Source organism: Haliotis rufescens, unplaced genomic scaffold (assembly GCF_023055435.1).
Source record: "Haliotis rufescens isolate VD_foot unplaced genomic scaffold, xgHalRufe1.0.p SCAF_20, whole genome shotgun sequence".
Lineage (NCBI taxonomy): Eukaryota > Metazoa > Mollusca > Gastropoda > Lepetellida > Haliotidae > Haliotis > Haliotis rufescens.
The window spans coordinates 12,355,094-12,373,458 of NW_025963891.1; the positions used below are offsets into that span (position 1 = coordinate 12,355,094).

The 18,365-nt window shown below is 42.3% G+C and overlaps 1 protein-coding gene across 1 annotated transcript; it reads left to right on the top strand.

Moving 5' to 3' along the window:
- The first annotated feature begins 305 nt into the window (after positions 1-305).
- On the top strand, positions 306-15,849 carry LOC124131633 (glutathione hydrolase-like YwrD proenzyme). Its single transcript, XM_046495037.2, has 11 exons — positions 306-539; positions 1,716-1,869; positions 4,228-4,381; positions 5,178-5,268; positions 6,111-6,226; positions 7,356-7,596; positions 8,301-8,472; positions 10,063-10,222; positions 11,269-11,377; positions 12,116-12,260; positions 14,196-15,849. The coding sequence occupies exons 1-11, from the start codon at positions 437-439 to the stop codon at positions 14,431-14,433; spliced, it is 1,683 nt and encodes a 560-aa protein (XP_046350993.2). The 5' UTR covers positions 306-436; the 3' UTR covers positions 14,434-15,849.
- Positions 15,850-18,365: the final 2,516 nt, after the last annotated feature.

Below are 18,365 nucleotides of genomic sequence, written 5' to 3' on the forward strand. Positions count from 1 at the left end.
TTCAACATAGCTGTCAGGACGAACAACTTTGTGGAAGGAAATAATAATACAAAATGGTCAAATACAAATACACACAATAAAAATAAACTATATTAAACAATAAAAATGTTTTTATTATACATTAAAATTTCTGTTCTCTCACGTTTTAGGTTGGCACAGACGTATCAATAACAAGGTGGGTGAGCAGTCCCTGGGGAGATACAGATTGATCCCAGAGATGTTCAGAGAGGCGAATCTGTTGCCTCTACAGTCAAGACTCATTCAGGGGGGACGACTCAGGGCGTATGTGCGTCCCCTCGCTGTAGCGTTCACAACCGACATTAGATTTGAGAGTGAGGTCCCTTGGCAACATGTGCTACTAAAAATATTACAAGACAATTGACATGCCATTCATCTTGTGATATGGTCGGCCCTGACCCACATCTAGGATTACAAGATGGGTGACACCGAGCTGAAGTTCAAGTCCCGGAGATCGTGTGTTGTCAGCAGACAGGGAAGTGTGGCGAGCAGCCAGCCCTTAGCGTCCCAGATCGGACGAGGTAACGTTGTAGATTCGTAAATTGGCTTGTGACTGACTACGTTTAGGAGATGGGTTTTTTAGATTTACACATTGACCTTTGTAAAGTTCCGCTCCTCCCACTACATAAGGTCAGGGACACCCTAATGTATATATTGTGGTTTGCAGCACAGGGACTCGATATTGCTCTTTGTAAAAATATACGCCCCCGTATACTACATAAAAGTCGCTCTTTGTAAAAATATACCTCCCCTATACTACATAGAAGTCTTTTATGGAGTATAGGCGGGCGTATATTTTTACAAAGAGCAATATCGAGTTCCTGTGGTTTGCAGGTGACTGGAGTGGATGTAAAATCACCGCACAAGTGCTGTATCAAATGTCAGTCGCTCATAAAGACCCCAGATCATATATTTAATGACACAATCGCCCCCATTTCATTCTCTTCACTGTCTCAGCTCTATACCCACCCACCCCCTGTCAGCTCTCTAATTAAGAGACTTCAGGGTGCCTTTTAAGAATTATTGTATTTAACCTAAAACACAACTTTATTTCATCTTTATATTAGTCTACAAAACTTTATTTGATTCATTGATCCATTCATTCATTCATTTATTCTGTAACTTGCAAAGATCTATTATTCATTAGTCATTCATTAGTCTACACAAATTTCATTCATTCATTCATTCATTCATTCATTCATTCATTCATTCATTCATTATGTAACTTGCAAAGATCTATCATTATCATATCCATCAGTGGTAGGACCCATGACCTATCTACATTTGTTCAGTCTCGGTCGTTATAACAAATTATAAATTCATCATATATATCTAGGACTCCAAATTGGCCAAACTAAATGCCCTTGGCAACCAAATTCAATTAAATGATCTAAGACTAAGCATTTAGCCTCTTCCTCGATCGTGTTTATTGGCCATGTCACAGTGATGTCCAAACATCTACAATTCCATAACATTAGATAACTATACAATGATATGAATTGGGAAGTATTTTCATTCTAATTTAGGAATGTTTTCCGCCATTTTGTTTTGGACAAATATCAGCCTCTCGGCAGACCTAGACAGATGCAAATGCATATTTACATGTTAACCTTGGTTTAAATTGCACCTGAAAATCATGAATGGATAACAAAAATGTATTACTTCATTGTTACTATAGTTATGGAACTGTTTTTCAGATGTACTTAAGTCAGGTGGAAATGCTGCTGATGCTGCTGTTGCCATGGCAGCAGCCTTGAATGTGACTGAGCCATGCTCAACTGGAATTGGAGGAGATGCATTTTGTCTCTTTTATGATGCAAGATCAAAAACAGTGAAAGGTTTGAATGGCAGGTATGTAAAGTGTTATTAGACAAGAATAAAAGTATGTTTTGTGTCTGACTTGTGTCGGGGGTGGTCGGGTAGCCTGGTGGTTAAAGCGTTCGCTCGTCATGCCAAAGACCCAGGTTTGATTCCCGACATGGGTACAATGTGTGAAGCCCATTTCTGGTGTCTCCCGCCTTGATATTGCTGGAATATTGCTAAAAGCGATGTTAAACCCAACTCACTCACTCACTCTGACTTGTGGCATTCCAGACAGAAAAATATATATTGGTCCCTTTCAAGCAAAAAGTATAAAATATAAGTATAGACCATGGATTTGTCCACTTCATGTTATGTGTTTTGGTAGCAGATATGTGTGCGAGGAATTAATACATGGTTAGTCAAAAGAAATATGTGTGTTTCCATTTCCCAACTTACCCTCATCTTATGGGCCCCCACCTAAAGTGTTTCCTTTACAAGTTTATCACCATATGTATATTGTCTATATGCACTTTATTCAAGATAAAGCAGTCATTTAAAAATAGGAAAGTAAATTATTATTAATAAATCGATATACATACTTAAATTTTGGGTGGGATTCAATTGATTATAGGATCCCTAAGTACATATGTTTCTTTTCCATAATTGTCATATTTGTGGATGAACCTCCCTATATGTCCTTGTACAATTTTCATGACCCTCCCCAAGAATCAAAATGCAAAAAGACTTTATTTTTTTTATAAAAAGTCCATTTCAACATGACTCTCTCCAAACATGTCTTATTTTTTGTGACTCCCCCTGATTCTTTCTGAACACACACCCCCCCCCCCCCCACACACACACACCCTTACCCCTACAATTGATTTCCACTGACCAGAGACCATAAAGTCCCTCTATTTTATGATTTGTGCTCTGACTCACAACCCACCCCTATAAGTGATCCCCTCTTACCCGCCCACCCCTATAAGTGATCCCCTCTGACCCACCCTTACCCTTACCCCTACAATTGATTTCCACTGACCAGAGACCATAAAATCCCCCATAATTGATCGCTTCTGACCCACCCACCCCTTTAATTGATCCCCTCTGACCCACCCACCCCTATAACTGATCTCCTCTGACCCACCCACCCCTATAATTGATCTCTCTGACCCACCCACCCCTATAACTGATCTCCTCTGACCCACCCACCCCTACAAGTGATCCCCTCTGACCCACCCACCCCTACAAGTAATCACCTCTGACCCACTCACCCCTATAACTGATCCCCTCTGACCAACCGACCCTAACGACAAATGCCCGGACCCTGAGCTACCACTTGGAGGTGATTAATGAACAAGGAGTTCATACATCAACTGTCCATGTCTGTTCATGTCATTTGTATATGAAACACCATCACTTTTTATGTTTTTTTCGGTGCAGCAGATATTAATATCAGATTTACATTTAGAGAGTATTATCACCATCTTTGAACACAAGGTACTGCTAAAGTGTTTGGTTCCAATTAAAAACAAGAGTTTGCCACTGGCGTGGCTATATCCCCCGCCCCTGTTGCAGAATTTATGACATAATAAAATCTAAACAAACCCTAACCTTTTTTTAACCGAGGTGGAACTTGTCATGGAAATTGTAAAAAAAAAGAAGAGTTTGGAACCTAAGTCCATCTTGTTGCCATGGAAACGTAAAAAATAAAAATTTCTAAAATTTCTAAATAGCAAAAGGCACCAGTTCAGCATGTACTTGACAGACCTGCAAAGTTTCATAAAAAAAAATATTGAACTGTTTCTGAGTTATGCTCCGGAAAAGAAACCAGACAGACGGACAGACGGAGCCCGTTTCTATATCCCCCGCCAACTTTGGCATTAGATCTAGCGAGACCACCTCAAATTTCAACACAACAGGTTTATCGCCTACTTAGCTTCCCTGCTCATATTTATTTATTCAGAAGGAAATGGGACTTACTTGTAGCCCCACTAGAGTCATCTTCATGTCGGCCCACGACCTGTGAAGATCCGGGGTAGAATAGGGCTTCAGCAACTTATGCTTGCTGTAAAAGGTGACTATGCCTGTCGTAAGAGGCGACTAACGGGATCAGGTGGTCAGGCTCTGTGGCTTGCTTGATGCATGTCATCGTATTCCAATTGTGTGGATTGATGCTCATGGATGATGTCAATCACTGGATTGTCTGGTCCAGACTTGATTATTTACAGACCGCCATCATAAAACTGGAATATTGCTGAGTGAGGCGTTAAACAACAAAGAAAATAAAAAAATGGTGTCAGTCCCCAAGCTAAAATCATTTTACAGCAGAATATGGTAATTTGATCCATCCCCATATCACCATGAAATATGTCAGGGTTTGTTTTCACCCTTCTGGTTATTTTATAGTGGGCGTGCACCATCAGCCTTGACCTTGGACCTGTTGAAAGGTGAAGGGTTCAGCAAAGATCATCCCTTCCCAGTCACCCACCCCCATGCTGTTACTGTCCCCGGGGCTGCTGCAGCATGGGTCGACACAGTGGAGAAATTCGGCAGCGGCAAGGTAGGTAACTCTTGTAGTCTTCCACATTGCAGATGGGCGCAAATAGGCCTACTGTTGGCCCACGTCAGCTGTAAAGTATGACATCAAAGTATGTGGAAGCCTCGGTGGCTGAGTGGGTCAGATTGCTGACTTTGTGTGCGGATTAGGTGCCTCACTCTGGCAGTGTGGGTTCAAATTAGGACGGGACTCAACCCCCAAAAGTATGAGAATCTGTACTTCACTCAGAAAGTGTTATCCCAAATATAACATTTGTTACATCATATTTTGTACTCAAACTCGGCTGATACCAAATTTTGGCATTCTGAATGTGCATTTTAGACAAGTAATACTGGCACAACTGTAGGACATTATGTAAAATTATGGAGAAATTATACATCAACCATAACTGTTAGAATGCATAACAAAATAGTTTTTCGCCATTCCTTGGGATGTAAATCTCTTTTCTCATCTATTTATATAAATGAAAAAGAATTCCAGCTTGACCTTTCAAAGGTGACCTTGGCTAGATCACTGTTGTCCAAATAAGAGGGGTCAACCCTGGACAAACATAAATAGGGGAATAAAAGGGCTTACAAAGCTTATCAAAATTTTGAAATTAAATATTTACAAATCACATCATGACTTTCCTATTATCGATGATCAGGTTAGCTGAAGATGTTGGATGTTGGGTGTTATGGAACAAACACAGGATATATTCGGGCCGAGTAAGCATAGCTCCCTTTTTTGTTGGTATCATGAGTCCTAGTATATCAATATGAAGATATTCAAGTTGGAATATTCTGAATTCTGCTTCAAGCTGACCATGTCTCAAATCCTGGGGCCGGCCATCGACCTGGCAGAGAATGGATTCCCTGTGCAGCAGTGTACAGCTTATTTCTGGAATAAAGGTAACATGCAGAAATATTAACCTTGAATAAAATTTATTATTTTTAATTTGGATTATGTGACTAACACATGGCAACAGTTGGTAATATACAATGAAAATGAATAATGCAGGGATAGAAACTAACTGTTTTAGTCCACTAGTCCTTATAATGATAACATATAGCAAAACCCTTAAAAATGGCAAATTTCTACTCGTCCTTATGATACCTTAATGACTGGAGGTAGCTGAGGTGAAATGGAGTTTAACATCAAGTTCAAGATTATCGCACTTATATAGCAACGTGCATGCATGTGTGTGCTGTTTGACATTAATACCCCGCTCAGACATAGTATACTGACTTCAAACCAACCAGTTTTTGTTTAAGACCCTTAATGCCAGGGCAACATCAGGGTAGCAACAGGTCCATCTTTTAATGTGTGTTTGTATGACACGGCTGGGTTTGAACCACCAACCTTCGAGGCAGATGCTGTATCAGTTAGACAACTAGATTTGGAGGTGGTGGATGGTGAATACAGAAAACATACCTATAGTTAGTGGTGAGTGAGTGAGTTGGGTTTAACGCCGCTTTTAACAGTATTCCGGCGTGTCAGCTTGATGTGGGAGGAAAGACCGAAGTGATGCAGGTCTCGGACGTTTACCACTTCGGTGAAACCCACAATCACGGGTATGGTGCTGACAAACCTAGAAACATAATCGGATTTAAACCCACAATCATAGGTTTCTGGCGTGCCCAAGGGACGCAACTCTGCACAGCGAATCGTGGTGCCTTAGACGATTGGGCCTACCGTGCCCCCTAGTTAGTTATGACACTAGATTGACATGATGGCATCAATCTCTGGACAGGCGCCCACCTCCTGTCTGATGCCTCCAACACACATGGCCATGATCTGCTACTGAATGGTGCGGCACCAAGACATGGCGACCTCATGACGATGCCAAACTTAGCCAAGACATTCAGGGTATGATTGAGTAAATGAATATTGTTTTACGCTGCAGTCACCAGTACTGAAGCTGTATCAGCACGACCTTTATAAATCCAGTCTGGACTAGGCAAACCTGTGGCTGACAGCATGAGCACCCGTGGTATGATGGTAGTCAGCTTAATCACATATTGCAACCACTTGATCCTCAGTGGTGCTGTTCTGAAGACAAGCATTGGGTGTGGGGTCAGCATTGGGTGTGGGGTCAGCATTGGGTGTGGGGTCAACATTGGGTGTTCAGCATTGGGTGTGGGGTCAGCATTGGGTGTTCAGCATTGGGTGTAGGGTCAGCATTGGGTGTGTAGTCAGCATTGGGTGCAGGGTCAGCATTGGGTGCAGGGTCAGCATTGGGTGTAGGGTCAGCATTGGGTGTAGGGTCAGCATTGGGTGCAGGGTCAGCATTGGGTGCAGGGTCAGCATTGGGTGTGGGGTCAGCATTGGGTGCAGGGTCAGCATTGGGTGCAGGGTCAGCATTGGGTGTGGGGTCAGCATTGGGTGTGGGGCCAGCATTGGGTGTAGGGTCAGCATTGGGTGTAGGGTCAGCATTGGGTGTGGGGTCAGCATTGGATGTAGGGTCAGCATTGGGTGTGGGGTCAGCATTGGGTGTGTAGTCAGCATTGGGTGCAGGGTCAGCATTGGGTGCAGGGTCAGCATTGGGTGTGGGGTCAGCATTGGATGTAGGGTCAGCATTGGGTGTAGGGTCAGCATTGGGTGTAGGGTCAGCATTGGGTGTGGGGTCAGCATTGGATGTAGGGTCAGCATTGGGTGTAGGGTCAGCATTGGATGTAGGGTCAGCATTGGGTGCAGGGTCAGCATTGGGTGTGGGGTCAGCTTTGGGTACAGAGTTAGCAGTAGGTGCAGGGTCAGCGACGTACCAAGCTAAACAATAAGCCACATCACATGGTGTAACCCCGCAATCTTCTTTTTTTCGGTTCTTACTACAAGCACTAACTACTAACATGAGAGGCTTTAGAGCCTGTGAAACCTGGCAAATATTTCCACTTTCTGTCAGTTCTGTTGTAAAGGTGAAGAATCGGAAATCAATATTTTTAACCAACTATTTTCTGAAACCCATAAGTTCCTGTATCTGGTGAAATGTTCCTCCCAGGCAGTCGCTGCTGATGGAAAGAAAGGCTTCTACGAGGGACGAGTGGCACAGTCTCTGGTTGACGTCGTCCAACAGCATGGGGGAGCTATGACCCTGGATGACCTGAAGAGTCATGTGACAACCTTCGAGGAACCAATCAGTGTTGACTACCGTGGGTGTCGGGTGTGGGAGATCCCCCCGAGTGGCCACGGAATCGTGGCTCTCATGGCCCTCAATATACTGGAGGGCTTCGATCTTAAAAGTAAGTCAGTCAGTGTGTGAATGGTGTTTTACGCTCAGCCACCATTCCAGCTATATACATCATAAGTAATCAAAAGTCAGCCAAGCAAACCAGTGGTTGATAACATGAGCAACGCTTGGTACATGCTAAGGCACAATCAACCATGTCACACGTTGTAACCACCCCCTTCCAATTTCCGTCAGCTCAGTGGGGTAGTTTGGACTTTACTGTCCAGAAAATTTAGCATTCCAAACGAATAATAATTTTACAAAATACATAATATTTTTAAGATAAAATAATTTAAATAAATGCTCAGGTGGAGGATTATGTGCCCAGTTTGTAGGAGGGTTATGGGAAACACAAACTGATATTTGATTAATCATTGTTATGTACACGCATCTATGGAAAGCACGCTTAATTCCTTCTTTTGAGGGGGGGGCATGGGTGGCCCAATCGTCTAAGGCGCCACGAATCGCTGTGCAGACTTGCCTCCCTTGGGCACGCCAGAAACCTATTATTGTGGGTTAAAATCCCGGTTCTCCCCGATTATGTTTCAAGGTTTGTCAGCACCATACCCGTGCTCGTGGGTTTCACTGAAGCGGTAAACGTCTGAGACCTGCATCACTTCGGTCTTTCCTCCCACATTAAGCTGACACGCCGTGATATAACTGGAATACTGTTAAAAGTGGCATTAAACCCAACTCACACACCTTCTTTTTTGATAGGCAAGGGACATAACTCTGCTGAGTACCTGCACCTCCTGATCGAGGCACTGAGGCTGAGTTTTGCCGACACCCAGTGGTACTGTGCCGACCCCGCCAAGGTCAGTGTGCCCATACAGGGAATGATCAGCAAGCAGTATGCAGGACAGAGGAGACAACTCATCAGTGAGACCAGGTACGTCACTCCGGTGCAAGGGTTCCACTTCTGGCAACGGATTTGTCCGCTTGTTCTATTGCTCTGTGTGTCTGTAGGATTACTGTAGTGTTAGGTGGTCTGAGGTGTCACAATTAAATGTACAGTGAGTGAGTGAATATTGTTTTACGCCGTTTTTAGCAATATTCCAGCAATATCACGGTGGGGGACACCAGAAATGGGCTTCACACATTGTACCCATGTCGGGAATTGAACCCGGGTCTTCAGCGTGACGAGCGAACGCTTTAACCACTAGGCTACCCGACCGCTCCTTCAATGTACAGAATTAGCAGCCCCGTGGTATGGGACCACTATTATTCTTTGTTGGACCTCTTCCCACTGGTGCTGAGGAATTATTTTTTCTCTTTTAAGAGAAGGCCAAAGGTCAAGGTCAGGGTCAAGGGAGATATGTGGTTACACTTTCTAATAGGAGCCTTTGGTATGGTTAGTCAAAGGTCAAGGTCAGAGCTCAGTTTTTTGTAAAACATGGTTATGTTTCGTGATTGCCCTTTCTCAAAGTATTAATGCGTGTATCATTTAACTTATTATATATCTTCTTTAGGATAGGTTCCAGCTTTTGAAAGGTTTTGAAAAAAATCAGCATTCAGGTTTTCTTAAGATATGGTTGTATCAACGCAGTTTTTGAGACATGTTCACCTCTTCAGGCAAGAAACTTATGTTTGCATGTTTATTTTCAAATCCTAACACATTTCATGTTTGTTACATGTCTATCAAAGGTCAAGGACATCTTGGAGGTTATTGTGAAACATGGTTGCATCATTCATTGTTAGTTACTGTTTTGTGTTTACTTCTGCAATCCTGGGACTTGGAGGATTGTTTGATCTTTAGGAAGTTGTTTTGAATAAGGTCAAGGTCTGGAAGTAATGTTTTAGGACTGGAAGTGCAGATTGCAGAATGGTTCCTGTTGGACAGCTTGCAGCAGGAGAATGGTTGTAGATAATGTAGATGAGATTGCAGAATGGTTCCTGTTGGACAGCTTGCAGCTGGAGAATGGTTGTAGATAATGTAGATGAGATTGCAGAATGGTTCCTGTTGGACAGCTTGCAGCTGGAGAATGGTTGTAGATAATGTAGATGAGATTGCAGAATGATTCCTGTTGGACAGCTTGCAGCTGGAGAATGGTTGTAGATAATGTAGATGAGATTGAAGAATGGTTCCTGTTGGACAGCTTGCAGCTGGAGAATGGTTGTAGATAATGTAGATGAGATTGCAGAATGATTCCTGTTGGACAGCTTGCAGCTGGAGAATGGCTGTAGATAATGTAGATGAGATTGCAGAATGGTTCCTGTTGGACAGCTTGCAGCTGGAGAATGGTTGTAGATAATGTAGATGAGATTGCAGAATGGTTCCTGTTGGACAGCTTGCAGCAGGAGAATGGTTGTAGATAATGTAGATGAGATTGCAGAATAGTTCCTGTTGGGCAGCTTGCAGCAGGAGAATGGTTGTAGATAATGTAGATGAGATTGCAGAATGGTTCCTGTTGGACAGCTAACAGCAGGAGAATGGTTGTAGATAATGTAGACGAGATTGCAGAATGGTTCCTGTTGGCAGGGCTAAGGCAGACATGGAGCGGGGTAGCCCAACCACTGGCAGTGACACGGTGTACTTCACCGCTGTTGACTGTGACGGCAATGCCTGCTCCTTCATCAACAGCAACTTCATGGGCTTTGGAACAGGAATAGTCCCTGATGGTTGTGGCTTCACACTACAGGTAGGTGCTGTAACAGAACTGTTAAAACATTGTCTACATGCACTGAATACTTAAACTAATTGGACCCTGGATTCCAATACTTTGACGCGAATTCACAAAAGTTGCTTTTATACTTAGAATGTTTTGTAGTACAGCGACAGTTTCAGCAGAAGGAATGTATCATTATGAATACGCATGTCTCAACTCTCATACTTTAGCAAAGATTTAGGCACAGCACCAAGAGCACTTTGTGTTATTCTGGAATCCAGGTTAGAATTGGTCCTCAGCAACCTAAACTGGTCAAACGAGGCAACCAAATGGATTGGATGGTCAGACTCAACCTAATCTCATTAAAACCAGATCTTAGTTCTTGCTACCGCTAAACAAAGATCTGAGGACATCCCATTACGGGTCACGTCACAAATTTCAAATTGGCGACTACGCTTTGAAACATATTTTGACAAATGCTCAATTACAAATTTGCAACCTGAACAAAAAAACATTCTGGAATGGCTAATAGATGGTCTAGATTGTAAGGATTCAGTTGTTAAACCCGTAACTATCCTTCGGAATACACCATGTTAAAGTTTTCGAGATTGAATGATTAGGAATCACACATTCCGACTGTCACTTTCATAATCTGGTAAGCGATGCACTGATTGGTCGGATGAAAGGTCGTTTTGACGTGACCCCTAATGGGATGTCTTCAGATCTTTGTTTAGTGGTAGCGAGAACTAAGGTCTGATTTTAATGAGATTGGACTCAACTTGGTCGATAGCTTGTCCTTGTACCCCAAGAGTATGGCTCAGTGCTCACAATATCAATAACTGCATAATTTGGTCTGGTCGAGTTTACAAAGGCCGCCATCATAAGCTGGAATATTGCTGAGTGCAAAAATCGTAAAACAAACAAATGACATCCAATCAGCCAAGTCCCTGAAGCTGACCACCCAATACTTTTTAATCCGATCCCACTAAGTGAAGGGAATACTGGGGACTTGTTCTACCCCAGATTCCCCACAGAGCCTTTGTTGTAACACGGATAAGAAGGAGTGTTCATATTTTCAGAACCGGGGAGCAGGATTTTCCCTGGACCCCAAACACCCCAACTGTGTAGCTGGGGGGAAGAGACCCTACCACACAATCATCCCCTCCATGGTGACGTCAGCTGACACTGGTATGTAGAAACACATGGGTATTCACAACAATGCACAGGTGTTCACAACACTGTAAGTGATTAGAACCACACAGGTGTTCACAACAATGTAAGTGATTAGAACCACACAGGTGCTCACAACACTGTAAGTGATTAGAACCACACAGGTGTTCACAAAAATGTAAGTGATTAGAACCACACAGGTGTTCACAACAATGTAAGTGATTAGAACCACACAGGTGTTCACAACTATGTAAGTGATTACAACCACACAGGTGTTCACAACAATGTAAGTGATTACAACCACACAGGTGTTCACAACTATGTAAGTGATTACAACCACACAGGTGTTCATAACTATGTAAGTGATTACAACCACACAGGTGTTCACAACGATGTAAGTGATAAGAACCACACAGGTGTTCACAACAATGTAAGTGATTAGACCACACAGGTGTTCACAACGATGTAAGTGATTAGTACACACAGGTGTTTAAAAAAGCTCACAAGTGAGCTGATTTACAAACAGCAGCATCATAGAACACAGCTGTACAAAACACTGTACATGTGCAGAACAGTGCAGTTTTTGATGCAGTCACTACTCCGTGTGGATCAGAAATGTACTGATTGTAAGTTTGCTATGGTTTGTCATCCAATATGGCCGCCAAGGCAGCCCTATTGGATTGCATGTAATGGACTTCTTGTTTGAACCACTGTAGCTATTTGAACCGTTCTGTGACTTGGCTGCCCGTTGTCCAGGTGACCTGCTGTGTACGCTGGGCGTGATGGGAGGCTATATGCAGCCTCAGGGCCATGTGCAGGTCCTGCTCAACATGCTGGAGTTCCACATGGACCCACAGGAGGCTCTGGACCAACCCCGCTTCCTCATCGGAGGAGGATATGGGTAGGTGAACACTGGAGGCATATCCCCAGTCACGGGGATCCATTAGACATTGTACATTACTTTATATGGGTAATAAGAGTTATCTCCCTTTACACCTAAATAACTTCACCAGCAATCTGTTGAATCTACCCAATGGCAAATGTATGACATACGCAGATCAGGGTGAGGTGAGGTGAAATCACTCAGATTATTGCACTTAAACGACGTAGATGCACATGTGTGTGTGGCTGCTTGTACTAGTCCAGACTGATGCCGATTTGAAGTGCTAGCCAACTGAGATACCATGCCCCAGTTTAACATGAATACGCCACTCAGACACAGCATACTGACTCTCAGCCAGCCAGTCCTTGTTTTAGACCCTCAATTCCGAGCTCCAGACAGGGTAACAATAAGTACCATCTTTTAACATCTTTTGGTATGATGCAGCCGGGGATCAAACCCAGGACCTTCCACTCTCCGGGCGGACGCTCTACCACTAAACCATGGAGGCGTTCTCTCAGATCCAGAGTTGGGTTAGGAGGAGGGGGTTTAATAATAATGCATAGTTCTATCTGCACCATTCTATGCACTAAGGAATGCTACAGTGTAAACATAAGTGACCCACCATGAGATGAGGGACCTTTTGGGTGAAAAATCAAGTTTTTACTTCTTATTATATTTTAAAACAACAGTATCCTAGGACCACAAAAATACAATTCATAACCTTTAATTCATACTTATTACAGACATACACAGCATCAAACATTTGGACTCATTCCTGCAAAGTGCCATTTTCAGACTTATGACTGTTTATGTAATGATTGCAGTTTTTGGATGTGTCTGTTTAATTTGAAATTATTCATGTATGCTGAAATGTTTTAAAACACTGTTTTTTTATTACATTACGAACTAACGAGAGAGAAATAAGATATTTTTGTACAGTCCACACACATAGCAATTTATACAGAAGTAAATTTACGTCGAAAGTCTTTCTTTTTGATGTCAAAGCACAATTGTATCTTACCACCCACAAGGTCCATTTTCACCTGGTGGCTCACATATAACATATGTAAAAAGTGTATATACCTGATGTACACAAGTGTGGGAAAACTGGATAACAACAGTTGTTATGGGGAGTAGTGAGTGAGTGAGTGAGTATGGTTTTACGCCGCTTTTAGCAATATTCCAGCAATATCACGGCGGGGGACACCAGAAATGGGCTTCACACATTGTGCCCATGACAGGATTCGAACCCGGGTCATCGGCGTGACGAGCGAACGCTTTAACCACTAGGCTACCCGACCGCCCCGTTAAGGGGAGTAATGAAGACAAGATGGATGTGCATTGCAGAGGTGCGCTCCCCCACCTACCTACACTTGAGGCATACTAATCTTGTAAACATACTGAAATCATATAACCAAACCTTTTTGTGATGATTTTGACAAACGTTACATGACTGTCCAACGCAGAAAATGCAGCATATTTTTTATGAAAATATATCAGCGCTTGTTAGGGGATTCCGTCAAGTACATATGTATTTAAGGAGAGCATCGTCCTGAGTGTCTTTTGATATCAAATATATCCACAAGAGTCGATTTAACACTTTTAACACTTAAAAGCTACTGAGGATTTAAAAAAAATTATAATAAGTTTTATTTATCATCAAAAATCATTCTTTTAACTTTTTCAGTTTGTAAAAAAGTTGTTTGTTTGTTGTTAAACGCTACTACACTCAGCAATTTGACAGCTATATGACGTTGGTCTTTGAATAATCATGTTTGGACCAAACAATCCATAGCTTGATATCATGGGCATCAATCTACCTGATTGGTATTTGATGACATGCATCAGCAAGCCTGACCTCCCAATCTTGTGAGCATGGGCAGCTGAAGACCAATTCTAACCTGGATCTAATAATGACTCTCATAGTTACATCTGTCCATATCTCCTGTTCAGACTGTCGCCAGTGATAGCAATGGAAGATGGAATATCTGAGGAAACTTTGGAGAAACTCAAGAACATGGGTCACCCAATTACTGGACATCTCCGAGGTCATGACAGGTCAAAGTTTGGAAGAGGTCAGGTTATCACCCGTGGCAATTGGTGGCAGACAGGAAGCGGACATGTACAAAGCAGCAATGTATTGTGGTCTGGATCTGATCCAAGAGCAGATGGACAAGTTGCCGCCTACTGAGGACGTGTGGAGAGAACGAGCTGTCCAGAATAGGATGTGCATGGAACAGCAATGTTCAAAATCAAAACTTAAATCCTGCACGATCAAATATGGCCTAGTACATACAAAAAATCTTTAATGATGACGCCATATTTCTATATAGATTATATGAATACTATGTTATACAGATGTTATCAAATTTTATCAAATTATTATTTGAATTCTTTACAAAATAGAAAAAAGTATTGTCAAGAACAAAAAACAAAGTTCTACAAAATCTGTCTCAGCAGTAAAAATTAACTTAAAAATTTAAAAAGCCTGACAACCCCTACAAATCCCACTGATATTCTACCAGCCCTCAAGATATCTTTAACATCAGATGAATTGACCTTGGCCACACGATGTGTAGCTGTGCACAAACATTAATATATTTTTTATCCCATGTGTGATATTTTATCTATGTACGGGTACCTCCTGGGCTTGGTGGCCTGTGCTAGGTTCTATACCCTTGTCTCTGTATGTGTGTCATGCCATAACAGAATCATATATAACATCATGATCATAAACCATTTATGAAAGAGGGAAACTATTTTAAATTTTTAAACCAATTGGAAGAATTTTATATTGGATTTTTAACTGTGAAGCATGACAAGCAAAACATGCATACATATCGAGAATCTCTATTAACCAGAATAGAAATATTTCAAATGAAAAATTGTGACCACAGGATTGGTTAACATTGTATCATGGCCATTGATCAATATGTCTGTTGGAGGCATTGGCCATGCATGTTGAGTTGTTGTAGACAGGCACAATTTCGTCTGTATTTATCCAAGTCTATGTAACTAAGAAAGATACCTTTGTAATTGGATTACCAGTATTTCTTTTAAATACAACAACCAAATTTATACAATTACAGTAAAGTACGGTTATAACGAACTCAAAAGGACTACTAATTTTAGTTCGTTTTAACCTGTAGTTCGTTATAAGCATATATACAGCATAACTACAGCAAATAGTCGGGACCAAAAAAGTAGTACGTTATATCCGTCAGTTCATTATAAGCGTGTTCGTTATAACCGTAGTTTACTGTACTGTTAAATTGTCTGCTGACAGTTGCATGTGTGGGACGAAAAAGTGTCTTAGCGTCTTAGTAGACTGATATTATTCCTGTGGTGAAAACTCTCACTGGTGCATATGTTGTCAAACAGGAAACTGACCGAGAAAAACAATAGTTATCCACATACTAGTTGGAACTAAGTTGTTATTTAAACCATATATTTATTCTAGAGGCATTGAAACCATTTTCTTCTACCAGAGGGACTTGCGTGACTGAACAAAGTCATGAATAATAAATCCGTAATTGTGCAATAAATTATGATGGTCCATATTCCTGAAAAATGTTTTACTCAGTGGCGAATAAAAACTCAAACTCCAGGAGTGACATGCTATGGTTTTGCCAGCCATCTTCCCCGAAGAATGATCTACATCTGCCTCTGATTATAACGTTCATGGTTAGTTGGTTGGTTTGTTGTAATGCCGCACTCAGCAATATTCCAGCTTTATGACAGCGGTCTGTAAATAATCGAGTCTGGACCAGACAATCCAGTGATTGATATGAACATCCATCCACGCAATTGGGATCGATGACATGCTTCAACCAAGTCAGCGAGCCTGACCACCCGATCCTGTTAGTCGCCTTTTACGACAAGCATAGTTGCCTCTTACGGCAAGCAGGGGTTGCTGAAGACAATACGTTCATGACCCCATTCTTCCGATATTATTACTTTTGTCAGTAAGTATATATTTGAGACCCTGTTTTTGAAGGAGTCTATATACGATCGGACATGGACTTTTTGGTGGTGTGTCGAGATACATCCATATGTTTGCTGTTGCTGTTATATCAAGAACTATTGGTTCAACAACCTGCTCAGACTGGTTCTAATCCTTCAGGGAATCCTTCTCAGGCGCCGCGATTCGCTGTGCAGAGTTGCGTCCCTTGGGCACGCCAGAAACCTATGGTTGTGGGTTCGAATCCCGGTTCGCCCCGATTAGGTTTCTAGGTTTGTCAGCACCACACCCGTGTTCGTGGGTTTCACCGAAGTGGTAAACGTCTGAGACCTGCATCACTTCTGGCTTTCCTCCCACATTAAGCTGACCCGCCGTGATATAACTGGAATGATGTTAAAAGCGGCGTTAAACCCAACTCACTCAGGGAACAGATGACCAGTATGTTTCATGGGTATCCAACAGTCAACCCACTCATATATCGGGTACCCATTCCCTGCGGGGTGGACAGAGGCACATTTGAACTTAATAACTTCCTCAGAGTGACACCACACCTTGTGACACTTCTGTGATGTGACGCTTGTTTCGGGTGTATGTGTGTGTGTGTGTGTGTGTGTGCGTGCGTGCGTGCGTGCGTGCGTGTCAACCCAGACAATGTATTCATGTAATATCTTGTTACAGCAGATTTGGCAGCAACACTACTAACTTCATTTTCAAATTATGTACACTTTATCTCCTTGTTGATTATATTTTTCTACACAAATAAAACTCAAAAAATATATGGAAACACATTGTTTGTCTACAATATTTTGGGGGTCACGGATGACCAAGCCGTCTGAGGCACCTCAGTTTGTTGTGCAGAGTTGCATCCCTTGGATCTGTCACGATCTTAAATCATGGGCTCAAGTTTCCAGTATTCACACTGATGACGAGGTTGGTTAATCAGCACCATCCCGTGCGGGTCGTTTAATTGAAGTGGTGAATGTTTCCGACCTGCATCCCCCTGGGCTTTCCATTGAACCACTTCAACTCACTCACTCACTCACTGACCCGGGTAGAATAGATCTTCAGCAACCCATGCTTGCCGTAAAAGGCGACCAACGGGATCGGGTGGTCAGGCTCGCTGACTTGGTTGATGCATGTCATTGATCCCAATTGCGTGGATCGATACTCATGATATTAATCACTGGATTGTCTGGTCCAGACTCGATTATTTACAGACCGCCGTCACATAGCTGGAATATTGCTGAGTGCGGCGTTAAACAACAAACCAACCAACCAACTCACTCACTCCTCGCAACCATTTTTACCATTTCTACAAAGTCTTATGTTCTCTTAAAATAAATACATCTACCTGTTTCAATTAATAAATTATTTTGAGCTGCAGCAAAATCGAGAAAGAGCAATTCTAAACTAAGGTAGATTTACACTGAATATATATGGTCCCGCTATTAGAGTAGTCTTGAATATTGTGTAGTACTTTGTGTTTCTAAAACTGGACAAGGAACCATGCCATGTTTAAATGTACATATATTTGAAGGTCTGTGGCATGTCTTGTTTATAGTATCTTCTTCGCTGTTTCCATGACAACAGGTTTGGGACATGTATACTTCAGATCAACGAGAGTGACGTCCTCCAAATCTAAAATTGAAATTTTAATGCAAATATGTATATTTGAAATAAGCTGTCCCTGTACCAGGAATCCAGGAATCCATCATCTCGCGATGGATGCTGTTTCTTCTCATTCCAAGGTTCGACCCGTAAAGACCCGGGTTAGAATAGGTTTCAGCAACCCATCCTTGCTGTAAAAGGCGACTATGCTTGTCGTAAGGGGCGACTAACGGATCGGGTGGTCAGGCTCGCTGACTTGTTTGATGAATGTTATCGTACCCCAATTGCGTGGATCGATGCTCTTGTCACTGGATTGTCTGGTTCAGACTCACTCATTTACAGACCGCCGTCATATATCATGAGTGCGGCGAAAACAACAAACAAACAGACATCATTCCTAGGTTCAGTGTACTGGGACGTTACCCAATAATAGGATGCGCGTACATACGAATACCCCGGCCGCGTCATACAAAGAGACGTTAAAAGATGGTACTTGTTGTTACTCTGTCTGGCGTTCGGCATTAAGGGGCTGAAACAAGGACTGGTCGGCTACT